General features: G+C 41.2%; 1 protein-coding gene across 1 annotated transcript in view; it reads right to left on the bottom strand.

Annotated features, from left to right (window-relative positions):
• Nucleotides 1–27210, bottom strand: part of ACTN2 (actinin alpha 2) — a 49206-nt gene extending 21996 nt beyond the window's left edge. The window contains exons 1-11 of the mRNA XM_035108385.3: nucleotides 26820–27210; nucleotides 18919–19033; nucleotides 17009–17128; nucleotides 15394–15480; nucleotides 12043–12130; nucleotides 10203–10281; nucleotides 7605–7686; nucleotides 5998–6083; nucleotides 2543–2635; nucleotides 530–760; nucleotides 120–267 (exon numbers count right to left, since the gene is read on the bottom strand). Of these exons, the coding sequence (XP_034964276.1) occupies nucleotides 120–267; nucleotides 530–760; nucleotides 2543–2635; nucleotides 5998–6083; nucleotides 7605–7686; nucleotides 10203–10281; nucleotides 12043–12130; nucleotides 15394–15480; nucleotides 17009–17128; nucleotides 18919–19033; nucleotides 26820–26948 (1258 nt within the window). The 5' untranslated portion in view covers nucleotides 26949–27210. The remainder of the gene's footprint in view (nucleotides 1–119; nucleotides 268–529; nucleotides 761–2542; nucleotides 2636–5997; nucleotides 6084–7604; nucleotides 7687–10202; nucleotides 10282–12042; nucleotides 12131–15393; nucleotides 15481–17008; nucleotides 17129–18918; nucleotides 19034–26819) is intronic.
• Nucleotides 27211–27656: the final 446 nt, after the last annotated feature.

The following is a 27656-nucleotide window of genomic DNA, read 5'->3' as shown; positions in this document are numbered from 1 at the left end:
GGACTGCTTTGAACATGCAGTATATAGAAAAACTGGGGGCTTTGGATAATGCCACTGTCTGTCTAGGGAAAGGTGGGAACAGGTAAAAATGCCTGAATTTTAAGGCACACTATTCTTACCATAAGCCCAGGTTTCATGTGAAGAAGCCTTTTGCCTAAATTTGGCAGCCAAATGTTCGAGTCGCTCAAGCCTTCGAATTTCATTCAGTAGCCATTCCTCGTAGCCCTTCTCTGCCTGCTCAAGTCTTTGCCAAGCGCTAGCAATGTCCTAGGAGAGGAATGCAAACAGAACACCTTTAATTGTTTAAAGTTGTGTGTCTCAAGATTTCCGGGTCTTCTGTGCATATAATCAGCATCTCCCTTGACTCTACTATAATTCCCAGTGTAAAAATTTGGCTTGCAATATGCTTGGGTCAATCACCTATCTTTTTTGCTATCTTAACTCTGTAAAGCACCACGCATGTGCTGTTTCCAGGCTTAATGAACCATTCTAGAACCAACAAGGAAGATTCATAGGCCCCTTTACTTACTGAAACCATCTTCCCTTCTGATGGCATGAAAGCTGGCCTATTGCTGATCCTCAGTTTTGTCTGCAATGTATTGAAATTGATCTCCAGCTGACATTTTTCTTGGACTTTGGGAGGCTTGTGTTTACGGCGATAATCCCTGAAGTCCTCTAACTTCTTCTGCATAGCCGCCATCGTATTCTCTGGGGTCCTGTTTTCCAGCCAAGGAGTTGTGCGACGAATCCATTCTAAAAGCTGTTTTGCACATTGTACATTGTTTGTACATAAAATTACAAACAAACAATAAAAAAGATAATTAGAAGTGGCTTCTTCTTCTTTACATGCTATAGAGAAACATACTGTACTGTACTCCCATAGCTTCTGAAATTAGTGCTATTGGAACCCAACAGACAAAGAAGAGTGATTTCTTGATGCGTGAAACGGAAGGAAATGTTAACAGAGCTGGGGCTACCATTAGCTGCAGTTGAACAAATCTTGGCTACCTCCTGTTGTCTGCATGGAGAGGAACAAACCCTATGCCAGGTTCACGCAACACAACAAGTCAGACTCTAGCTCATTTCTGGCTTGTTTCCTCCATGTATGGAACTGTCGGGAGCAGGAGAAGAGCAAAGCACTTGTGCATGTTTATCCATAGATTAAACTATGTTTTATCATGCATGAAACCTACTGAGGTGTCTCAGAGGGACTGGTTGGCTCATGAGGAGGAATGGGAGGAACTCAGGCAGTTGAGCATCCTAGCAAAATGTGGGTGAGTGGAATTGGGATCCCAGAGAGGAGACCAGTAGTCTAGGGACTGGAGAGCTGGATCCAGAGGAAGGACCAAGCAGGCTGGTAGAGCAGTATTCTGCTCCTGTGACATAGGACACCCCTAGTGACACCTCCTGGGAAACCTGGGGAAACCCGGCCAGGCACCAACCTCACCTCCAACTCCAGGGACACAGAGATGCCAGTGTGAACAAATATTGCAAGCCCAACACACTTGAAAGAGTGCCTGTTTGCTTGCCTAATCCCAGGACTTGCTGGGTGAAGTGCTATGGCACCTTGTCCTTCAAAAGGACGGTGAAAAGGATAGGTCACTTACTGGATCAGCATTTGAGCTTATACTTAGCCACGTATCTATACCTCTTATGAATCTGATGTACCTTGTAAGCTGCAGCTTGCCTTTGTACTGCTCTGAATTATGGATATTAAAAACCAGCAGAAACCGAACTGGGAATTTAAGTTCTTCATCCAGCAGTGAGGGGCAGAACAGCTGCATACAAACCAGGCCATTTTCTCCTAGTGGTCTTGATCCTCAAACAGTGTGGTGCTGGCTGGTGAGTGGACAGGACATGCCGGAGCAGACTAAATACTGCTTCATTTTGATCTGCCTCTCAGTCCCTCCCCAGAGCTAGCTGTGGCCTCTCAGAAGTGATGCCCAAGGGGTATCACTTCCCTGAGAACTCTGAAGTTGTGCTTAGTGGTTTTCCATATGTGAGCTGGGATTGCTTGGGATCCCAACACCACCTCAGGCAAGAAGTAAAGGCTGTCTTGCCTATATCACTTCCCTGTGACTGCAATAACTCCCTCTCTGTTTGGCCTAGAAATCAAAACCAAACTTAGCCTCGTAGTCTGTATCTGCTAATTATTATAATTTAGGAACCAACAGTGTGAGTGACTGAAATCCTAAAGATCATTCATGATGCGGTAGCAAGATGTATATGGGAGATGTAATCAAGGAAGAATTTCTAGACCAAATTAAGCTGCAAGCATAGGAAATCTCCACTGCATTTAACATCAAGAACATGCACTTTACAACACTGGATAAAAAGGCAGCAAATATATTTTCAATTAAAATACAGATCATGTTAAATGAAATGGAGCTTTCCTCTCCTCATTTAATGACTATGTTTGAATAAAAAGAGCCTCAGCAGTAGATAACAGCTTTGGGTAAATGTTCTTATTAAATTGCTTATTCAAGCCATCCATGCTTTATTATCAGAATAATTATTTCACTATTGTGTCGGTTTCCTTTACCTCACTTGCTAGCCTTTCATATTCTTCCATCAACTTTTCATTTTCTTGGTTCACAGCAAGTACCTTACAAATCCGATTAGCTGCTGTTTCCGCCTGAAAAACACAGAACATAAACAGTGTGGGTATATCATTGCATTCTTAGACTGACACAAACTAAAGAGTGACCATATATTGGCTTCTGAAAGGTAAAGGGTGGACATGCCCACTGAAAGGGCTTCAGCTAAAAATGACATACTTGTTTCAATGAGGGTTAACATAAGGCAAGCTCTGCTGGATCAGGTCCAGAATCCTGCTCTTACAGTGGCCAACCAGATGCCTGTGATAACTTACTCTCTAGTAGCTGTGTTTACTATTGTAACCTTCACTTTCCTTGGAGTAAGCTCATTTAACTCATTGGGACTCACTTCTTACATAGGCTTGCACTGTGAATTTATTAATCTTAAAGGTGCCTTAGGACTCTCCACACACACACACATACCCTTTATATTAACTTGTTTTTTAACTAATTTATCTTAAACATTAGCAAAAGACTTGTGGGGGACTTGTGAAGTCATTACCCACACCGACACTGCAATAAATTTAATGAATTGCTCATTTTCTGTAAAGGCTATTTTGGTTTTCATCTGTGTCAAAGTCAATATAGATGACATGTTGGCTCAGCATGCTGTGTATAGTCCGACAAGATGATGCTAACTCAAGGTAACTCTAATGATGCTACCATCTGGGCACTGCCAGAAAAATAGTGAAATGTAAGGGAGGGGGACGCAAAAAATAATGACTAATATATTTTTTTAAAAAACCAAAACGATAGCACAGTGCCAAATTTTTACCTAGGAAAATTTCAGAATAGAAGGGACATGGTGGCGGCGGTGGGGGGGAGAGAGTTAATGATGGCCCACTTTTAAACTTTTTTGTGCAGTTTTAAGCTGCTCTCTCCCAGTTCCAACCTGCAACTTTAGTGTTGTGTTGTGTTTTGTTTTGTTTTAAAAACAGCTTCTTCCTGAGGAAACCCATCACAAATCACTTAGGCAACTTGATGATATGATGTCATCAAATGTCAATCTGATTTGGTGGCCTGATAATACCAGAAGCCGAATCAGGATGCCCTTCATCTGGTCACACTTCATGTCGATACTACATAACCAATGAGATGGGACAATGAGACGACATCGCGAAGCCAAAATACATTGAGGCTAATATTTCTTACCATCTTACCTTCACCAGTGAGGGTCAACTGTCCTGTTTCACAGTTCCCCATACCATTACTGAAATAGAGGCTTATTTCATGCAGAGCAAAGTTCTTCCTAAATGCCCACCATTTCAATTCAACCCTTCAAAAGAGATTTCATTGCTATAGCATTGTTACCTTCCATCTTTTCACAAATAGACACATCGTTCAATACCATACAGAACAATAATTTAAGTAGCTACATTTGAGTTTATTTCTTCGGTTGTCCCTACCATTTAAAGGGGGAATCAACCTGTTTCTCTGCCATTTAATAGACGTTTGCAGGCAAAATATGAGATTTTTCCTGGTATAAAGTGGTGTAAGAACTTCACCTACTTACTTTCCAGGTGTCAAGTTGTTTTTAAGAATATTAACACTGGTCTTAAAAGATCTACAATGGCTCCCAGTACGTTTCCGAGCACAATTCAAAGCGTTGGCGCTGACCTTTAAAGCCCTAAATGGCCTAGCTCCAGTATACCTGAAGGAGCATCTCCACCCCCATCATTCTGCCCAGACACTGAGGTCCAGCGCCGAGGGCCTTCTGGCGGTTCCCTCGCTGCGAGAAGCCAAGTTACAGGGAACCAGGTAGATGGCCTTCTCAGTAGTGGCACCCGCCCTGTGGAATGCCCTCTTACCAGATGTCAAAGAGAACAACAACTACCAGACTTTTAGAAGACATCTGAAGGCAGCCCTGTTTAGGGAAGCTTTTAAGGTTTAACAGACCATTGTATTTTAATATTTTGTTGGAAGCCACCCAGAGTGGCTGGGGAAACCCAGCCAGATGGGCAGGGTATAAATAAAAATAAAAATATATTATTATTATTATTATTATTATTATTATTATTATTATTATTGGGTTAGCATCAATTTGGCAACCCTAGTCCATACTGATTTCAATAGTGCAGTATCCTTTAAACCCAAGTGGTCACTTAATCAGTTTTTCAAAATGTTTATGTTCAGGAAACTCATTTCCTGTCTAAATTGTCTGCCAAATAGCTCTTGTACATATGCCAGGGAACCCCTGCACATTTCAGAGGATTCTGGACGTCAGTCACTGCCATAGCTACAGGGGAGCTAGCCAGGGTTTTTTGCCCTGGGTAAAGCCTCCAGAGGGAGGCCACTGAGGCTCCCAGCCTGTGTGTGTGTTTGTACGCAAATGTGTGTAGGGATGGTGCCAAACTGGGTCTTTGATACAGGTAAAATCCGCCCCTGCAGTCGGTTCACACAAGGTACTGGACACAAGCCTGCTGGGCTTCCAAGAACACCCTGTAGGATACCAAACACCCCCTTATTGCTATACATTTTGAGACATTTTGCAGCAAGGGGCAAACAGTCTTTCAGGGAAGCTTGTTTGCCATCACAGTTTTTATCATTTAAGAAGCCCTGGTAAGCTTCGAAAGAGACCCCAAGGTTTACTGGAACATAGTAGTGGCTGTTGTCCATTGGGCCTGGTGGGGTGGAACAGAGGGAAGCCAGCAGTAGGTAAAGCTAGAGCCAAGGATAGGCAGTGCTTTTTTCCTGGGGGTACGCAGACCCCTAAACATTTTGTGAATCTAAGTTTGGCCTCTTTGAGGGGCAGTATTTCAATATGAATAGGAAAATGAGAGTACCCCTAAACCTTTTTTTTAGAAGAAAACATGGTACACAGGTATGGCCAAGAAGGAAGAAGCTGACAGCCAGTGTCATTCTCTGGACTGGTTGTAAAAAAGAAGGCAGGCAGGTGGGAGATGTCAGAGAGGAAAAGGAGGTTGATGAGGCAGAGCCCCATCTGCTCTTATGGAGCAGACTTGATCACAATTTGAAAAATACTGCCATACAAAACATCAGTATGGAGCCTGACTCTCTCATAAGACCCTATTAGAGCAGGTGGAATAATATTTTGTTCACTTCCCTGAAAACTGTCATTTTAGGTCAGATAATATTGCTTCTCATTATAAAGGGTTGTGGTGAGGAAATGCAGCCTTTCTAAAATGGATTGAATGCTCAATGCAGTTATATTTATTTATGTAATGGGAACTAAAGATTACTGCGGTGCCTGTAATGCCAACAGGGTCAAAAGCAAATTCTGGTTAAAACACACAGACCGAGCACGCTCACTTAACATATATTTGTCCATGTTAATTAAAGAACAAAGAAACTGCAGGGCAAATGATAAACCCAATGGGAACCTGAAACATCACAGAGCAACATTCAGAACTGCAGTCCGAAGGGGACAGGTGATGAATACCTGCTCTGCTCCAGCAAAAGCATGGTAGAAGCAGGAAACATAAGTCATGATAGCTCTCTCATCAGGCTTGGGGGTGTTCACAATATCTGCAAAGGGAAGAAGAAACAAAACAAACACAAGGAGTGGAAAACTGCTGCCATCCTGCTTTGCTTTCTGTATGCAAGGCAGGTGCTGGTCTGCCAGGCTTCAACAGGCTGAAATTAATCATCTGCTATGTTAATACATGCCGGCTGGAAAGGCAAAATATTGAATCTCAAACTGAGATCCTGGGGCACAGAGGGGATTTGGAACAATCCCACTGCTTTTATGAATAATGTTTGCAAGGAAACATAATCACTGCTCATTGGAGCAATCCCTGATTCAAGGCAGCTATCTTTACCTATACGGCAAGATGGCTTAAATGAGTAATGTTTGCATGAGTGAGCCATCATGCATGAGGTTCAAATGAGGCACATCTCAAAACGTATATACACACTGCATATATTGATTTTTCACAACTTTCCATCTGACAAAGGTCTTCCCTGAAAAAGGCTGTGCTTAATATCTTCACAGTGTTGTGTAGTTTTTAAAAACGAGATAGCACATTTTGAAGTGCTCTCTTAATAGCACTTGCATTGTTCTTGTTCTTTATTATAAAATTTCAGCTTCCTGGAATACATATCCAAATGTCAATGCTTTATTACCACATCATGGAAGTTTCTCAGTATTGACACAACTACAAATAGCAATTAAAATGTAGGTTCTATTATATACAGGAGATCTTTACTATATAGTATATACTATGAAATTACTATTAAACTAAACAGAACATGCTGGTGCATTTTTAAGGAAGCATTGAAAACCACCGGTGCATGTTCTCCAGAAGCAAATTAAATCCTCTAAAAATCCCCAAATATAAGATCAGACTGGGAGGAAAGCTGCAAAATATCATGGAAGGCAAAGAGCAAAAATTTTCGTAAGCTCAGAACTTTACCTTCTGAGCACCAGCAAACACATGGCAATAAGAGGAAGCATAAATCATAATAACTATTGAATTGGTTATGGCAGCTTGAAGCTGCTATTTAAATCAAGCAACTTGGAGCTGCTATTTAAATTTCTCACAATTTCCCAGAATAATATCCTATGGTGGGGGAGCATTGTGGGAAATGAAAATGGTGGCTCCCAGATCCATAGCTGTCAAGTTCTCCCCTTTTTTAAGGGAAATTCCCTTATGCTGAATAGGCTTCCTCGCAAGAAAAGGGAAAACTTGACAGCTATGCCCAGATACAGCTGTCTAATAGGGAACTTCAGAGCAGGATCCAATATACAGTAGTAGTCAGCCATGTCAGGGTGTTGTGTTGCCAAGAGCAGATGAGACTGAAGGACAAAGTTCAGAAATGCCTGGTTCAGAACTTCCCCAACTATGTGCTGAGGCAAACCACTCATAGCCTGTGATGTGGATATTAGTTAAATCAAAATATATTTTGCATATGCCAGTATATATAGGACCCAACAACTGATTCACAGACAACTATGTGAAAAGCTATCCTTTTGAATTCATGTATGGAGACCAAAGTTGTTGAAAGGTTACTCAGTCCACTGCTTCTTAAAAGGATGTTAGCTCCCACCTTCTGCGTCCAACATCTTTGGGATATCCAAATGTTTTTCAGCAACTTCCATGGCAAGATTTATATTCCGCAGTGGGTCATCCTGCACAAAAGAAGACCACAAATTATTATTGATCATGAATAAATCTATGCAGCATTATACAATCAGAACCAAAGGACAGAATATTTGAGAGTGTTGGGTTTGTTTGTTTTTTACTGAAAGGTAGCAAATAACTTTTTTAAAGTTGCCACAAACTTCCAACTGTAGTTTCAAAGCAAATCCTACATAAATATCAACAGCCTGTTTACTCAGAAGAAAGTCACACATAGTTCAATGGAACTTAATCCAAAATAAGTGCATCACAGGATTCAAACTCTCGCATTACTAGGGAACTATTTCAAATTACTGACAATGATTTTATAATTATCATTTGACACCATGAGATTTACTTACCACATGAGCAGATTTATGGTCAGACAAATACTAGAAGCCGTCACATGGAGGCATATTCACCATAAATATTCAACTTATTACTACGGCACAGGGAAATCATCATGTGATGACCATACCATATTTAAATCAGACCTCATAGAACAGCAATAGAAATTGCCACAGGGGGTACAGAATATAAAATAAACTGACCACATTGATTATAGTCCAATTCCTAGACGATTCAAATTTGATTTAGTGCCACTGAATTCAGTGGGATTAAATCAACTTAAATCCTATGGCTGCAATCCTATGTACACATTTTGCTTTAATGATCGTATGGTTTACTGTTTGGTGGATTTCAAACCAAACCAGTTCAAAACCACTTTGAGAGTCCCTTTTGATGAAAAGGTAGTGTGTGTGTGTGTGTGTGTGTGTGTGTGTGTGTGCATATACATATATATTCATATTCATTCATTCATACCACTGAAGTAAATGCGATTTACTTCTGAATAAACATGTATAGAATAGCACAATATTCAGTTTAACTGGGCTTTGAATTGGATTGTTACTCAGAGCTTTACTTGTTAAAGTCACAATGACCCATTCACACATCACATTAGACCGTAGTTTAAAACAAATAAGGTAAGCCAAGAACAAACCTTGGTTACTCTTTGAGATTTGTTTGGCAAAAACAAACCACAAGCCTTGGTTCAGGTGGCACAACAACACAGACTCTGGCTTGTTTCATTCATGGCGCAGAAGGAGCAAAGGAACTTTTGAGCAGTGTGCACAAGCACACAGCTTGTTCAAATTCATCCATAGTTTTAAACTATGGTTCAGTATAATGTGTGAATCAGGCCAGTGTTTCCAACATATCAATCACAGTCACTGGTGCAACATGAAAGCTAGAAAAGGCATGCAGGAAGTAAAACCACACAACACACTCAAAAAGGTCACAACAAAACGGTTTGTCAAGAGGTTCAAAAAACAAAAGTGTAAAACAGAAAGCAAGCATATGTTGTGTTCAACACATGGTTAATATGTTAACCACCCTGGGATCTTCCGATACAGGGTGGCATATAGATAGATAGATAGATAGATAGATAGAATAAAGAAATATGTTGTTATTGATCATCAGAGGTGGTGTGTCCCATTTCATTGCTGGAGGCAAAATGGGAAGTGCTGCCCCACCCTGCCACTGCTGCCACCGCCATACCTCACTGCCACGCCTTCACTACCACCTCTGGCATCAGTACTGATTTTGGGTAAGATCTCGCCAATTTCTCAAAGCCAGCAGAGGGCAGTGGCCTCACCCTGCCTAACGGCTGAGCCGCCCCTGTTGATTACTGCAGCTCCTTACAAAGTAACTGTCATGTGCTCTCAGGTAGCTTTAAACATGTTTCACACACACAGTCCAGCAAATTTTCAGCTGTGATTAAAGCCCCACTGAAATCAGTGGGACTTTAAGAGGGTGGAGAGAGATTTTGCACTGGGCTTTCCTGTGAAAAGAGCGGCATAAATTGGCAGATGCCTCCAAATGGTGGCATATTTTCGTGGCATGCTTCAGCTCCCGTCATGGCGCACATTTGGGAATCACTGGTGTACTGACACTATATACATGTAAGCAGCTTGAAATGCAGCAAGGTTCCCTCATCCTGTCCTGCATTTCAAGTCACGCTGCATACAACTGAGGGAGGAGGAGATGTCTTCACCCGATGCAGATTACCTGATTTTATTCCCCGTGCCTGCAACCCCTCCCCCCAAAAAACTATTCAAGGAAGTTTTCATCTGTGCATGCACAATGGTAGCCTGAACGGTACACACCTCATCTTAACTACAACTTGCACTTCCAAAAGGGATGGAAGTTAGTTTGAGGGAAAACGATAAAACAGCAGTATTTCTTTAAAAGCTACAGGACGCATATGGATTGTAGCTGACGTAATGTGTATTCAGCTTCCAACACCAGCAGTGGGAGAACACTGGGGCCGGAGTAAATGGTAATGTGTACACAGCCTGACTTAGGATCATGTATTGCCTCATCTATATTTGTTGGGCAGGAGCCAGGAAAGAAAGCCACTTCGTGTTACTAAACATACCCCAGTTTACCATGAAGGAGACATGCTTAGCATGCAGGAAGTGAGCCAAATCACTGCAAATCACCATGCTCTTTCACCCAGATGGATGACCTTAGATAGCTTGGAGTAATCAATAAGATCAGGTCGATGTCTATGGATAAGCGCACAGAGGGCAAGGCCGTCTTTCCAGCTTCACAACAAGCAACCAAAAATAAAATGAAAAGATGTGAATGAAATAATGACAACTGTTCCTAGCAGCTCAAGGTCTGAAAACATGCAGAAGCTACACAATGTACCCAGTAATTATGTCATCATCAAATTTGCTACAATTCCAGCGCTTGCTGTGTTTTGTTTTGCAAAACCTCATTTAATGCTCAAAAGCACATTGAGAAGATCAAAGCATGAATTTGTGAATCTGGTAATCAAATGGGGTTTATTCTGCTTTTGGCGCATAGTGAAAACGCCCAAATATTTTGAATGACATTTCACATCTATTTTGGGACTCTGGGATCAGACTAAGTCATACTCAGCGCAGACCCACTGTAATTAATAATTATCACTAACTTAGGTCCATTCATTTCAATGGGTAGAGTAGAACTTAGTTAGATGCACTCCATTGATTTTAATGGGTCTACTCTAAATATGACTTAGTACAACCTCATATTATAGAAGACCAGTTTCCTAAATAGTAGCCACTTCTGTGTAGGAAGGAACCTCGATAAATTGCATGCATTACAAATGATGAATGGATAGACGAAAGACGCTCTAATTGGTAGTAGTAAGACACTTGGCTGAATGGACTGTTGCTTTTTACCCTGCAATTTGTTTGTCTTTAGATGTACAGTATATGGTACTCTTAAGGTGCTTCAGAAAACTATACCAATGCAAAAAGGTTAAACCAGCAATAAGAGAACAGAATACTGACACTTCTTCTTGGTATGTAACTTGAAGAATTGGAGTGAATGGTGTATACAAGCATTCATTGCTTTTGAAACACAATACAGTGTTTAAAATCAACACTGAAATCTATTCATTACAACTGTCTGTAAAAACCTAACTAAAAATGCTGGGTATTTGATAAAATGAAAATATTTTCAGTCCCCTGAAATCTAAATAGTTTGTTATCCATAATGTATGTTTTCTGCTCAGTTAATTGTCTATTACTAGCAATGCAGGTTTTTCAGTCCCTTGAATCTTAATTAGCTGTCTCTATATCCAGAATTCTGCTGCATTTCCATTCTATCTCATCAAGAGTTCTCTGAAGTTTGAAAGCTTGCATACTCAACCTAATTAAATAACCTATTATATTAAAGTACTACAAAAAGTTACCAATCCTATGGACATTTACCAGGGAGAAAACTTCACTGAACACACTGGGACTTGCTTTTGGGTAAACATACATAAGATTGTACTGTTACACAGCAAGCACTGGAGGGGGGAAATATTCATTCATAGTTCCATAAATACCCCCATTTTATCCTGTTTATGCTATGGTACCTCTGCAACTGTAATGAGCCTCCGAAGCAAATCTTAGTTCCAGTGTTTATGGAAGCGTTGCCATTAAGTTCATGCTGGCAATGCGAATTAATCTACGAGAATCCACATATATTCATTTCATGCAGACTGGGGCCATGATAAGAAAGAAATACGCAGAGAGCCTTGGGGTTGATTCTTACATTGTAAGAGCAGTGGGGCTGCCAGTTCCATTTGGCTCCGCCCTATGTTACAATATGGAGCGCTGGCATGTGGCTGAACCCATAGTTGGCCCCTCCCAACAATGGTCTTGCTGTCTTAATGGCCAGAGTAACGTGGGAAGCATGGAGAGGAATAACAATCAGGCCACCCCTGCAAGTTAAGAACCAGCCCTTTCGTCAAACTGCAAGGACCAAGGGATGCTCTCCATTACACCGCTGAAATGAATGGCATAACTCAGGCGCAAAATGGCTGTTACCTCAGATGGAAGTTCTGAATGTTCACATTTCTGTACGGTGCTGTTTTCCTCTGGCACCACAGCAGTAGTCCTTCTTTGGCAGATGTCTCTGGAAAGGAGATGTATGAGGGAAGTAATGCAGGTTCGGGTCAAGATCACTGTATGGTGGTTTTTAAGTGTGTTTTGTTGAAAATGATTAGAAGCCTCTCCAAGACTGGGACTCTTGTGCTTAGAAGTCCCCTTCTGACTTTGCCATTCCATGCAGGAAGGTCAGGCAGGAGTGGAGCCAGCACATTCACAGATATGGACTTGCACTCTTATATCACCCCTGCATAAGTTATCTGAACACAGAATAACACCTGACTATTTTGTGTTAGATATAACCAAATCTCTGTTTCAAAATATTGTGGTGTATTTCTATGAACAAGTAATGTTTGGGGGGTTGACTGAGAGATTCTGATCACGTAAATTCGGGGAGACTTCCCTCATCATGTAAGTATCTATGATTTACTCTTCTCATATTTATATTTGTCTTCATTAGCTCAACAAAGGTTTCTAGGGCTGAATATACACTGGATGCACAGACATCCCCCTTCTATGCTGCTTTGTGAATGATATTTTAAAGGAACTGTGACTTTAAGCACCAAACCGTCAAGCCTCTAAGTTTGTGCCTTCTAATATTTACTGATCAATGTTCTCTCTTGGAAACCTGCAAAAGCATAATTCATATTCAGAGAGGACAGATCAGAAATGCTTGATAGATTTCTTTTCCACTGTGTGGTTTAATTGCTACAGTACAATCAAGGTAAAATAAATTTGTCAAGAATAATTATTCTCTAAATCAACGAATGAGGTGGAGGAAACAGTTAATTTGTTACATATTGTACTGCATAATGAAGGACATCTGTTTGCTCAGGCAAACACTGCAGATTTGGTAATGAATCTACAGCTGCCCGAGTTCTTCATTTAAATGTTTTATAAGTTGTTCTTTTTATAGGTAAAGGTAAAGGGACCCCTGACCATTAGGTCCAGTTGTGACCGACTGGGGTTGCGGCGCTCATCTCGCGTTATTGGCCGAGGGAGACGGCGTACAGCTTCCAGGTCATGTGGCCAGCATGACAAAGCCGCTTCTGGTGAACCAGAGCAGCACACAGAAACGCCGTTTACCTTCCCGCTGTAGCGGTACCTATTTATCTTCTTGCACTTTGACATGCTTTTGAACTGCTAGGTTGGCAGGAGCTGGGACCGAGCAACGGGAGCTCACCCCGTCGCAGAGATTCGAACCACCGACCTTCTGATTAGCAAGCTCTAGGCTCTGTGGTTTAACCCACAGCACCACCTGGGTCTTTCATATATATATATATACGGTATACACACACACACACACACACAAACATATATACATATATATATATACATATACATATATAAACTTGTTGATAAGAGGCAAAAATAAATCTTTAACATCTTTAACATTTTGTAACAGAGTCTGCAACAGAAATTGTTCAAGAAATAACTTTCTGATTTCAATACCTAATGCTTACATAGTACAAAATATCTTACTTTTTCCAAACAATTGACAGTTTTAATTGTTTAATTTGATCAAAACACATACTTGCAAGGCTCGACAGCCCAACAGCAAGTGCTTTTCTGTTTCAGTGAATGTAACTCTCAACCAAATGCAAAAGGTTTATAGGATTTTGTCAGTGTCACTTGTGAACATTCCTTTTCATGTGCACGTGATTATGCTTACAAGATGACTCATTATGCTTACAAGATGGCTGGTCATCTGTTAGAAAATAGAAAGCCCATTCCAGGCATTGTCAAACTATCTGACTGGCTGAGCTACATACCAAATTCTTATGTTTCAGAGGTGCCCTAGAACTGTTAATGCTTCTAGTTTGTCTGAATGGAGATTTTATCTACTATCTATCTATCTATCTATCTATCTATCTATCTCTATCATTTATTTTTATACTGCCCTTCATTCATCGATCTCAGGGCAGTTCACAACATAAAAATGTTTGTAGGTATAGAAACCTCTAATTTTTGTACAGCTGGAATGTAGTCAGCTGTAGAAAGGTATGAGCCACATTCAATGTTCTGCCAACATACAAAAGTTATATGTGTTCTATTTATTTTTAATCTACTGTTGATTATAACCATATTTGAAATTATTAAATTACGTTTTTATCAATATTTTAAATGTTGTTTTGTAAACCACTTAGAGGTGCTTCATACAGTTGAATGGTGTAATTTTTTTGATAAATAAATAAATAAAAAATAATCTTTGTCTTTGACCCACCCCCCCTTCACTGGAACATGACCCCCAAAAGTTTCTCTACAAGGAAATGTAGCTCCCCAGGGTAGTAGGATATTAGCATAGAATCATAGAATCATAGAGTTGGAAGAGACCACAAGGGCCATCCAGTCCAACCCCCTGCCAAGCAGGAAACACCATCAAAGCATTCTTGACATATGGCTGTCAAGCCTCTGCTTAAAGACCCCCAAAGAAGGAGACTCCACCACACTCCTTGGTAGCAAATTCCACTGCCGAACAGCTCTTACTGTCAGGAAGTTCTTCCTAATGTTTAGGTGGAATCTTCTTTCTTGAAGTTTGAATCCATTGCTCCGTGTCCGCTTCTCTGGAGCAGCAGAAAACAATCTTTCTCCCTCCTTCATATGACATCCTTTCATATATTTGAACATGGCTATCATATCACCCCTTAACCTTCTCTTCTCCAGGCTAAACATACCCAGCTCCCTAAGCCGTTCCTCATAAGGCATAGTTTCCAGGCCTTTGACCATTTTGGTTGCCCTCTTCTGGACACGTTCCAGCTTGTCAATATCCTGCTTGAACTGTGGTGCCCAGAACTGGACACAGTACTCCAGGTGAGGTCTGACCAGAGTAGAATACAGTGGTACTATCATGACAAGTTAATGCAGAACATCAAGGTTATTAATAGAATCAGTCACACCAAATCGCCATATGATGTTCTATATGATATATCCCTCCTTGGACTGTACTACTTCAGAGTGTAGGTGGACACTGCATGACTAAATCCTCTATCATGTAAGGACTGGAATGTTCCATTAAAAGGTAGCATACCAGGAAGAAGGGTTTTAGTGCAGATGTTCTAGCTTTAAACCTTGATACAGTATCACACAAGTCTTCTTAATGTTTTTGAATGGGTGGTGACATTGGATATAAAGAGAACACAGATCCGAGGCTTCAAAATAGTTAGTTCTTTTACCCTCCCCATCAATAAACAGTTGCAATTTAAGTTCACATTTTTTAAAAAATTATCCTCTGTCTGTTTCTGATGAGAGCTTCCCTTTGCCATAGGGTAGTATTGTGGAGCATAGTCTTACCTTCTACTGAAATATCTTGAATTGCAAAACGAAGGATGATTGTCCAGATCATGCCCAGGGTCATTTTCACATTGCCATCTACAATTTCTGGTGTGAAACAGAATTAAAATTTTAAGCAATATGCTGTGGTCACAGAGTAAAGGTAAAGGAACCCCTGACCATTAAGTCCAGTCACAGACGACTCTGGGGTTGCAGCGCTCATCTCGCTTTACTGGCTTAGGGAGCCGGCGTACAGCTTCCGGGTCATGTGGCCAGCATGACTAAGCCGCTTTTGGCGAACCAGAGCAGCACACGGAAGCGCCATTTACCTTCCCACCACAGCAGTACCTATTTATCTACTTGCACTTTGATGTGCTTTCGAACTGCTAGGTTGGCAGGAGCTGGGACTGAGCAATGGGAGCTCACCCCATCACGGGAATTCAAACCACTGACCTTCTGATCGGTAAGCCCTAGCTCTGTGGTTTAGATCACAGCACCACCCGCATCCCTGTGGTCACAGAGCACATGCCTGCTACAATTTAAGTTTTGTGATTTTATTCATACGTGTTTATTTCTCAGCAATTGCTTCCAAATTGTTCCTTTTGAAGATGTCTTAAACCAGTCTCACCTAACATGTTATTAAAGGACACAGCAGTAGAGAATTGCTTCTGTTGGTTCCATGGTCTTGTTCACTCCTTGAAATGCCCATAATTCATTTTTATTAATGCTGTTGTCTCACAACTTTCACAGAAATTCTTTATTTCTGCAAATAGTTATACCTAAGGTATAGAAACTAATCATAACTGTATTGAATGACCTAAACATGAATATGTTTACACCAGAAAAACATCCAAAGATGTTGTTGATAAAAGAAACAAATTTGGAACACACACACACAGAGAGTGTATGGGTCCTGGTTTCCTAGTTGAGTTTATATGGGGTTCCATATAAATCTTTATTTCCGCCTTCATTGCTCTTTCCCATCCACAGCAGACAATCTCCCTTTTAGGTTTGTTTCCCAATTTTTATTTCATCTCGGCATTCCTTTCTCAACAGTGATGATGAGAATGATTCATGTTCCCTAAATGACCAAGCTCTAAGACCTGAATTAAACATGGTTCCAGGCCTGTTTAAAAATACCACAACCAACCCCAAATTTGTTCACAGAGTGTTCTATGCAGCTGCCTGTTGTTTAAACCAGAGCTCTTCGCTTATGTATGAAACATTAATAAGCACACAACTGAACTGTGAGCTGGTGGCCCAGTTCACGAAATGCCTCACAGGTAAAGTCCTTGTTGTTACATGATCTGCATCACATTTAAAGCTAACTTAAGCCCAAACTCTGTGTTTTCCTACCTTTTTCTTTCCAACATCTAGTTTTATGCAATTGATCACAGAGAGGAAATTATAACTAATGCAGAGGCTATGCTGTGAGTTTTCTTTTAGTTGAAATGTATTAAATTCACAACCTTGGCTGATAAGGTGTAAAATAGTCAGTCTGACATGGAGTGGTGACAGTTTGAGAGAAGACAGAAATGAATGTTCCCAAATGCCCTTTGCCATATGCTGAATCAAACCAGAACTGTAATACATCATGGCTGAAAGCCAAGCCTTGTTGTTGCTATCTTCTACATACCTTCTGCACCAATTGAGACAAGTTTGACACCTTTGCTAGCTATAAAATCCAGGGCTTTGTTGACATTTGCGATTTTATGGAAACGCATCTTTCCTCTGTCTGGCTTTGGAAGTCTTTCTCCTGCAGGGAAGCAAATCAAATATATTTACTGACATTGACATGTGGCTCCAGGCACAGGCTAGCGACTAGACTGGTGAAGGGAGCGTGTTGTCTCTGTAAACTATCTAAAACCATACACCAACCCGCATTACAGGTCTGTCTTATCTCCCGAGCCCATTCTCCCCTCCCTAAGGCAAGTATAAAAGCGACTCACTTTGGAGATTTTTTTATGTAGGAGCAAAAATCCCCAGGCAAAATTGTTTTATCTGTCCAAAATATGTCAAATAAACTGTGTGCTCCCTTTTCAGCTTATTTTTTGTTAGCACTTCAGCGTTTGGGAGTGTTTTACTATTAATAATAAAGCACTGAAGTCCTAATTCACAGCTCATCCTATGATTGTACTCAAAGGACCCAGATGGGTATCAAGCCCATCCTGGCTACACCATTCCAAGGAATAAGAACAGAGCTCTGCTGGATCATGCCCAAGCCCCATCGAGTTCAGCATTATGTTCCCATGGTAGCCAAACAGATGGCTATTTGAAGCCCACAAGCCAAGGCTCACTGGCAACTGATATTCACAGGTATATTGCCTCTGTCCTGTAGGTAAGATACACCCAAAATGAGTAGCAACCTTTGATAGCCTTATTCTCCATTAATTTATCCTGCCCCTTAAAAAAAATCCAGGTATACAGCTTTTAAAGCCATTTTTTATCTTGTAATTTTTGTCATTATATGAAATAGTTCAATAAAAAATGGGCCAACTCTTTGCCTGTCTCTCTCTCTCTACACACACAATAGACATATGCAAATAAACAAAACAAGGCTAAAAAACAGGAACAAAACTAATACTCAACAGCATCCTTAGTTTAAATTACTCTTTCAGTTCATAGTATCAGTGTAGTATCAGACAGACCCTTTAAAAAATCTATTCTTAACATGTACAAAAATGCATATACTAACATACAGCAAGCAGAAAACACATATATTGGTGAAAATAACATAAAAATGCATGACATATGGGAAAGTTGCTTTGTGTTACAACTCACAGACTAGCTGCCTAGTGAAATCAGAGACATAGAGAGCTTCTTCCAGTTCTTTTATTTAAATCAACAGAATACACAGAGAGACCATGAATTATGCTCCCCTCATTCTGATGTTGCTCAGAGTGCCTGCTCTACTCACCCCCTTGCGGTACTTCCTAGCTTCCAAACCACTCCTTACTGCCTACGGTGGCAGGCAATGGAATCTATCTGTCTGTGTTCGGCCTTCTGATCCTTGGAGAAGGAGGAGGAGGTTCTACCAGGCTTTCAAGTGACGTAGTGTCTACTGGCTGCTGTACTGTTTCTCCCATTTCTGAGTCCTGTCTCTGTTCAGGTCTAGAGCAAGCATCTGCTAGCTTTCTCCTGTTCCTCATCTTCCTTTATTTCCCAGCTCTTTGCTTCTTCTTCTAGAGTGTGTCCTGTTCGCCACCACCAAGAACTTGGGTCCATACTATTGCCATCTTCCTCCTGCCCAGAAGTCTCTTGGGGTGGAAGTCTCCACCAATGCTCCTCATCTGCCCAGGCCCTGACACTTTGCTAAAATGTGTGTTTTAGGCAAAAGTGCATTAAGCAATGGGCATACGATGAGAAATTCACAGTAAAATACTGGTGAATTTTCATGACAACTTTTAAAAACACACATGCACATGCCATAAACTGATGTGGAAATGTGAAGAACTGAATTTAATACTAGAAAAAATGAGAAACTGGGAGAAACTAAAAGGAACAGATTGATAAGATACATATCATTTGCTGCCTTCTAAAACTAACCTGAAATGACCTCCAAGAGCAACATCAGTTTAAGGCCATTCCTGAAATCCTCTTCAATGTTCTCAATCTGCGTGCCTGCTTTCCGTAGGTGGGAATTGCACCATGCTGTAAATGTCTGTAATCACACATTAAGAGTATTAGGAAAAGATGGTAAACAGCTATAAACAGGAAATGTTAGAGCCTTTGATATATATTTTTTTTGGAAACTTAGTTTCAAAGCAATGCTACAGCTTAAGTTAAGATACTGACATTCCAGAATGTTTACCTTTGATGTTGACAAATGCATGAAAGATATGTCTTGTGTATTTATCAATAGCAAGGCCATTTATGGTATTTTACCATTGTTATGTACATATTAAGCATCACGTCACAGATTATACTGTGTGTCTCCACTGGATACCTTATACTGCCCTCTTAGCACACATATGAAATCAACACACATTATCTGCCTCACCTGTTACAGTACATCCTATAGATTACATGTGCTGTACACACTAGCAGCACAACAATCCTATAAATGTGTAGTGGTACCTCGGTTTAAGTACACAGTTGGGTCCAGAAGTCTGTACTTAACCTGAAGTGTACTTAACCTGAAGCGAACTTTCCCACTGAAAGTAATGGAAAGTGGATTAATCCATTCCAGACGGGTCCGCGAAGTACTCAACCTGAAGCGTACTTAACCCGAAGTATGAGTGTAATTGGTTCTGGAACTCCGTACTTAACCTGAAGCGTACTTAACCTGAAGCGAACTTTGCCATTAAAGCAATGGAAAGTGGATTAATCCGTTCCAGACAGGTCCGCGGATTACTTAAACTGAAGGTACTCAAACCGAAGCGTACTTAAACTGAGGTATAACTGTAGTTGGAATTAAGTCCCATGGATTTCGTTGGGGCTTACCGCAAAGCATGTATAGAATTGCAGCCTAAACTTGTGGCATGTGAAATGGCCTTACAGTGGGCCAACAGACACCCGATGATGTGGTGATATGCTTATAATGGGCAGGGTCTCCTTCCATGGAGGGACCTCAAAAACCACAACATGGTGGAACAGAAGTGGTTTGCCTGGTGGGGCAGAGCCACTATGCTAGCTTCCTGGCAGGTGGGTCACTGTTGCTTTGCTTACCAGGAGGGAGAGTGGGAGGGGCAATGCAGTGCAAGCTGATTCTGTGATGGGAGTTTGAAAAGAGTAGGCTATCAAAGTGATAATTTCAGTCACCTAGTGCCATAAGAATCAGTGCTGCTATTAAAAGCAGGGCAGACCCCAAATATTGTGCATGGGTATTAGCAAAAAATGACATACACAAATGTATTACATTTGGAGAAATTGCCTGGCAGGGATGTGTAATTAGGGGGGAAACACACTAAAATGCTGAGGAGTTTTCATGAGGACTAAAAAAAAAAATCTGGAAACATGGGAAATGAAATTCCAAAAAGGCCCAACAAGCCAAATGTGCAGAACTGAGGAAATTCCATTGCCTTTTGTGCTATGTTGTCCTCTTTCCTGAGCCTGTCATAGAATCATAGAATTGTAGAGTTGGAAGGGACCACAAGAGTCATCTAGTTCAACCCCCTGCAATGCAAGAATCATTTGTCCAACGTGGGGCTCAAACCCACAACCCTGAGATTAAGACCTTCATACTCTACCAACTGAGCTACCCCTTTATTCTGTTTCCATGTGCTGGGACTGGGAGCATGAGCTGCTGTCTCTGACTAATCTATTCTATTAATAGTCATTGCACAACTATTCAAAATATGCTCAGGTCTTAGCGATCAAGCTGTGGCCAACACCTAGCACTGTGGCCTCCACATTTTTAATCCTTTAGGATTTGAAAAGGTATTGCATTAATTAGACAGAACAAATGCCCCTCCCTCGCTGCTCAACACATAGAAGCAGAGCAGGGTATCAGATGGAAGTGAAACACCAAGTGGAACTTGGAAGTCCATGTAGCAACCATGCTGTAAGCAAATACAAGGAAATACCCAAAATACAGTACTCAATTTTTGCACTTAGTTTCACAAAGACCCCCCCATTCAAGCTAAACACACCTGAGCACATCTTTAAAAGTGTGGTGCCAACAGAAGGCACGGGAAAAGCCAAAGCCTTTCTAGGTGATCAGGATATACCACAACAGCTTTAAGTTTCTTTTCTTTTCTTTTTCCAGTCTAAGGGCCACATTCCCTTGTGAGAAACCTTTTAGGGGCCGCATGCATGCCAGAACAACAGGTACAGCTCTTATGTTCTAGAGTAGGATACAATGCAGTCATACAAATATCAGAGCTGTGCAAAGGCATACACATCTCTCCAATCGGGCAAGCAAAATGCATTATCATAGGATATATTCCACCAAGCAGGGGGACACCCCAAGAGGGTTTGGAGCAGGCCTAAAGGAGTGTGGCTTGGTGAGGGGATGTGGCCTATTAAATATCCTGAGGGCCAGATAAAGAAGATTGCAGGGCCACATTCAGCCCTGGGCCTGAGGTCTCGCACCTTTGACTTGGTGGCTAAGATCCCCTCTGCTTTCACCACCAAACAATGAGTATGGCTTATGACCCTCCAATGCTAGCCAGCACAACCAGTAACGCAGCCCAAATAGTGTTATTCCTCCCAGGGGCTTGTCAAGCCATCTATTTTAGCACCCAGGCAGTAAAAGAAGAGGCTTATCTAGCTCCTAGCAGGCAACAATACATGCCTGGATCACAAGTTGTGCAGGGCTGTTCTGTTAGAAACATATTGTCTGGTCTAATACTGACTTTTTTTAACAGGTTCAATTGTAAAGGAAAAGTGCCAGCAAAATACAAACAATCCACAGAGAAGGAAAGCAAAACAAAATACAATATTGATTTGACATATCAGGAATGGTTTGCTTATTCTGCCCCCCCCCCAAATACTACAGAATCCAAACCCATACTACAGAATCCACAGGTGTGATGCTTTATTAGAATTTAGAGAGCAAAAATAAAAGAAAAACTTGATTCCTTTTCAGATCTGCAAACAGACTACTTGTATACAGATGAGGACACTTTATCATTCACACAAAATCTAGTAACGTTTGTGCCTAATTTCTAGTTTCTATTTTTAATCTGTCACAAAGATTCTACCCAGTGTACCTTCATTCAGCATCATGAACTTCCTGGTTTGTTTGTTTTTAGTGTCTTGGTTTTGCTGTCTGTTTTGGGGTGTATGTAGGTGTTTTGCTTGTGGCTTGGGTGTTCTGAGCATTGTCACTTTTCCTTCTATGAAATGAGTATTTTGCGATGCCCATACTTTTTTAGATTTCCGAATGTGTTTGAAGGCCTAAAAAAGTATGGGATCCCTGCACTAGAAAGCAGTCTGTGGCTCCGTTTATGCAAAAAAAGTGATCCAAACATGCAAGCTTTCAGTGTGTTTGTAAACTATTAATAGACGATTCTATACATTCCCAATGCTTAGAAGCCATAGCACTGCAAGCACAACTGGAATTCCCTGGAAAAGGATCAGATTTAGGCAGCTGCTGCTGACAGAAGCTTTGCCGAAGGGATAGTGATCTTGTAACCAAGGGGACCCTAAACCCTTACTGGTGGATGTACCACTGTACCAGGGTAAGGGGGCCTGCTTGAAAAGACAACTTCTTACAAAGAGGATGAAAAACTACCACTCAGTTGCAAATACACCCTTTGGGCATATTTCTGCTTGCACACTAGAACTTTCCCTTCCTCTCCTTCCCCTGACAGCCTCTTGTGCTCACCAAATCTACTCTGGACCAGATTCTGCAGGTGCTTGGAAGCTGCAGGGAGGAGGTGGAGAAAAGTTCAATCCACTCACATTGGATTTCACCCATATAAATTAGTACATGCAATATTGTGCAAATCTGCATCCTTTGTGCAAATCTGCATCCTTTGCAAAAAAATTTTTATTACAAATTGCAATGTCTAAGTGGCCACACTAGCATCTTTAGTGCAGACAATGCAGCTGAACGCACATTTGGAGCTGTGCTGATTTGCACTTGCAGTTCCCAGGAAACATATTCTGTCCCATGATAAGGTGGAGGTGTGAATCAACCCTATGGATGAATTAAGATAAATCACTATATTAAAGAGTGGCTGAATCTAACTTAATTGATCTGATTTTCATTAACCTGTTTTAAACAGTGTCTTTCATATACAGGGGCGGTTTTTTATTAAATCTGCCATCATTCTTAACTTTAGTTTCTTTCTGTTTCCCACCTACTCCCCTGACACTCTATGCAGCACCCTGCATGTGCACACCACATTTACAGAAAACTTTGAAACCGAGAATTCCCCAGCACAGGGTCTGAATTATTGCAGACCATGAGACCCTATGAGATGGAGTTATAATTAGGCGCCACGTCCATTGTAATCCTAAGGACGTCATCATGTGTAACCAGCAACTGTTGACAGATCTCATACCATGCATATCCCGAAATGGCAAGTCTGGAGAGTGCAGCCCACAATAGAAACAATGGCATTTATTTTTGTCCTGTTCCAAGATTGTCTCATAGAACATGTATGCTAGCCAACTGCCAGGCTTGCTTGAAGATCACCGTTCAATATTATATTACTCGTTTGAACAAAGCTCAACAACCAGGCAGCTACAGTCTTCTCATCGTATACACGGACATCAGGAATGTACTTTGTGGAGCTTATTTTAGCACTATGGAGAAGAGTCTGACACCCTCAGAACTTTTCAAATCCATCAATCCTACTGAGAGAGGATGTTGTTCAGATCTCCAAGCCATGGAAAAGAATGCCTTCTATCAGATACTATTTATAGACACGTGCATCCATTTAACATTTGTTTTAAAGGTTCAGGACAATGGAAAGTAATAATGGTTGCAATCCGGTAACACTACTGCTGCGCAGCCTCCATTCACATGTGTGGGGCATGCCAAGATAGGGTTGCCATATTTCAAAAATCAGGACAGAACAGTTGTTGAGGGTTTTGTTTTGTTTTTTGCAAAACCACAAAGGAATTGGGCATTTTAAAGCTTTTTTTTTAAAAAGGAAAATCGGCAAAAACAACACTGCCGACATCATTGCCATACGACCGAATTTTCCCAGGCATTTAACCGATTTCTCCCAGCACACTGCTTTGGGATGCACACGTCTGGGTCCAGCATATTCCAGACGTATGGCAAACCTACAATAAGTTCCATTGAAATTAATGGGAGGCTTCCTCAACTGCACCCTGAAATATTGTCTAATTTTTGGTGTTAAAACCACAATATTTTCACGAAACATTAGGATTATAAAAGCAAATGACACGTTCCCTTGGGCCAATAGCATCTTTTCACGCTACTGAAATTCTTTTGGATCATCACAAGTAGGTTGTGTGTGGGGTTTTTTTTAAAAAAAAATATCCATGCTTCGTTTTCAGAAAATCAAAATAATAAATAAGTGTAAATTATTCTGCTGGGAATCCAGGTAGATAAGGCTGCAATCCAAAGAAAATCAGCCATGCTTTTCACAACTGAAACAAATGGGAAATTTATTTAGGCATGACAAACTTTATTGTGGGCCAATAAATGTTTGTATGCAAAGTCTGAAGCAAAAGTTTCAAAAAACTTGTCATTTATTTTCTTTTATGGGGCCACACAACCTTCAGTTTCAGGTGAAAAGACCATTTGTTTGAGAAGTTTTATTGCTGCAAATCAACTGTATAATCAGAACCAACCCTTGATTAGTCCAGATTATAATAATTTCTCATTCCTATAAGAGGGAACCAATAGATTTCACAACAAATTTGTCGTACTGCTTTTGAAAACATTTTATATAAGATCAGCTTGCTAGCCTTTTACAGATTAGGATATTTTTGACTGGAAGCATGTAAATTCAAAGACTGTCTCTTGGAAGATCAGTGGGGCAGGTAGGATCCTGGCTTTAGAATGCCCTCCCTAGAGAGATGCCTGGTGCTGGCTTAGCCATCCTTTTAGCATCAGGTTAAGACACTTTTATTTGCTCGGGAATTTTAATGCATCTGCCTAGTTCTTTTTAATTATTATTTTTTTCCTTTCTTTGACGGTGGTTGCCTTTTGCAAGCGTTTCACTGCATTTTGTATTACCTTTAAATCAATTTGTTATCTATATTTTTGTTTTGATGAAGGAAGCAGGGGTGTATAGAAACATTCCAAAAAAATAAAATCTGGCTCAAATTCATCTTAGGAAATGGTCAACACCATGGAAGGCAACGGATGAGTTAAAAAATACTGAAAGTATTTTTTGTAGCTGAAAGCATTTTCAAACAAAATTGGGGGCAGGAGCATAGCAAGTGGGGCAATGGGGTTGGGGCGCCCCGGGCTCCACTCTGGGGGGGGGGCTCCACTCGGGCGCCCCTCCCCGCCAACCCAGGGGGTGCCTCCACGTTTGCCGCCCTGGGCAGCCAAGCGGCACCGTTCGCCACTGATGGGGGAAGGGGGAATTATCCACAAGTAAATTCTTCCATTGAAATCCTGTAAAAATGAAAAAGTAGCTAAAGAAGAGCTACTTCTTTGCTCTTGTGAAGTTTTCATTTATTTCAGTGCTGTCAACTTTCCCTTTGTTTGCGGGAAATTCCCTTATTCAGCGCCCTTACTTTCATATCCGGGAGTTGACAGCCCCATAGGATTCCTTATCTTCAAATCCGGGGGTTGTCAGCTATGATTTATTTCCATGGGGTTTGTGCAGGAGAACTTCCTAGGGAACTTATAGTCAAGTGTGCTGTACAATAGAGTACAAGGCTAGGACTGAAAGACCCAGGTTCAAATTTCAACTCAGCCATGAAGTTCACTGGATGACTATAGGCCAGTCAGTATCTCACAGCCTAACCTACCTCACAGGGTTGTTATGAGGATAAAAAGGGGCTGGTGAGAACCATGTATTCTGCTTTGATCTCCTTGTATGAAAGATAAGATATAAATTAAATTAAAAACAAACTAACAAAAACCCCACTACATCAGCCTTCCCCAATGTGGCGCTGTCCAAATGTTTTGGACTACAACTCCCATCAGGTACTAATGGGAGCTGTAGCCCAAAGCATTTGAAGGGTACCAGGTTGGGAATGCCTGTACTACTTTTTACATTAAATGTGTAATTGTGTTTAATAAGTCTCTTTTGTTCTATTTGATTGGGATCCAATTAATGAGTTTCTTCAGTGGAAGCCTGCACAAGGAATTCTGCTTGTACAATGGACCTTTCCTCCTTTTCTCCTCCTGTGTGCCCCCTGAAACTGGCTTGGGGACCACGAACCCCTCCCCAAACAGCACCCATGCAGGGGGGAATCATTCCATCAGGCAAGCCAAAATGTTTGCCTTGGTGGAACTATCACCTTTGCGTGACATTGAATTCCTCCCTTTATTTCATTTCATTTCATTTAAACAATGCTACAGTAGGCATTCTCAAGTTTGTGATTTTGCTGTTATTGTCACCAATTGTAGCTTCCCTCCCACAGCAAATTCTTCTCCAGGCACCATCCACAGTGCCAATCCTGAGCACCCCTTCCTCACGGCTGCAATTAAAAAAACACACACCATGGAATAGAATCATATAATCAAAGTGTAGAGTTGGAAGGGACCACAAGGGTCATCTAGTCCCACGCCCTGCAACACAGGAATCTTTTGCCCATCATGGGGCTTGAACCCACAACCCTGAGATTAAGAGTCTCATGCTCTACCAACTGAGCTATCCCTCATCACACAATGAACAGTACATGCACAAAAGTGTACAGGCTCCTTGAGCAAGTGAAGATGAAACTTCACCTGTTTGGTGTCTCTAGGGACCAGTTCACATTTCTCAGTTTAACCTACCTCACAGGGTTGTTGTGAGTATATAATTGGGATGGGGAAGAGTCATGTACACCACCCTTAGTTCCTTGGAATAAAGATGGGATATACTGTAAATCCAGTGAATACGTAAAGAATCTTTCCTGACCTTTCTTTGCTGTTTCTCCCAGGCAGGGTCCAGGAGCATGTCCCTGTCCCATTCTTCCTCTTGGTTCATATACTCGTCCTCTTCATACTCATAGTTATAATGTATGCTAGTGTCTATTTGGGTTGTCATGTTGTTTTAAGAATCAGATTGCTTTTCACACCTGCCGAGGTTTCTTGGTTCTTAATAAGTAGTTCTCAAAAATAGATTAATCTTGCAGGCAGGCAATTCTGTCTTCTTTTATTTTCTTTCTTCTGCAGGAAAGTCTTGCTGGTGTGTGAGAGAGGGAAGTTTTCAGGTTGCAGGTTAAGAGCTTGCCTTCACTTTCTTCCTGTCTTTCTTTCTGCCCCTGGACTGCTGCTGTGATTCTCCGAAAGGAACTCTGGCTCACGCCGAAGGCTGATTCTGATTCTGCCTCTTATCCCCTTGCCTTGTCACGTGTCTCTGCATTGCCTCCCACATCCATCCCCCTCCCCTTTTTTTCCAAGTCCCTCCTTTGATGCTCACAAGCCAGATTTCAACAGGCTGAACCATCCCCCCTGCCTTAAAAAGTAGATAAAATAGACGTGTGTGTTTTCAATCTTAGAAAAGGGACGATAGGCCTGCCATGCCCTATTGTCCTTTTTCTAAGGACCTTCAGGAGAGAGAGAGTTGCAAGAGGAGAGAGGATGCTTTAGAGATACAGTCTCTGAACCTCTGGGGTTTCTCCACTCAACAGCGCTGGATTTAGGAAGGCAGTTCCCCTTGGATTCAAGCAGAACATAGCTCTTACTCCTTGGCTTCTCAGCCTGCTTCCTTGCTCACACCTTCTAGCTCACACACCTCAACTCTGGCCTTTGT

The sequence above is a fragment of the Zootoca vivipara genome, chromosome 3, assembly GCF_965207765.1.
Source record: "Zootoca vivipara chromosome 3, rZooViv2.hap1.1, whole genome shotgun sequence".
NCBI classification, from domain to species: Eukaryota; Metazoa; Chordata; class Lepidosauria; order Squamata; family Lacertidae; genus Zootoca; species Zootoca vivipara.
Note: the sequence above shows the minus strand (reverse complement) of the source record. Positions and strands in the feature narration are given on the sequence as shown.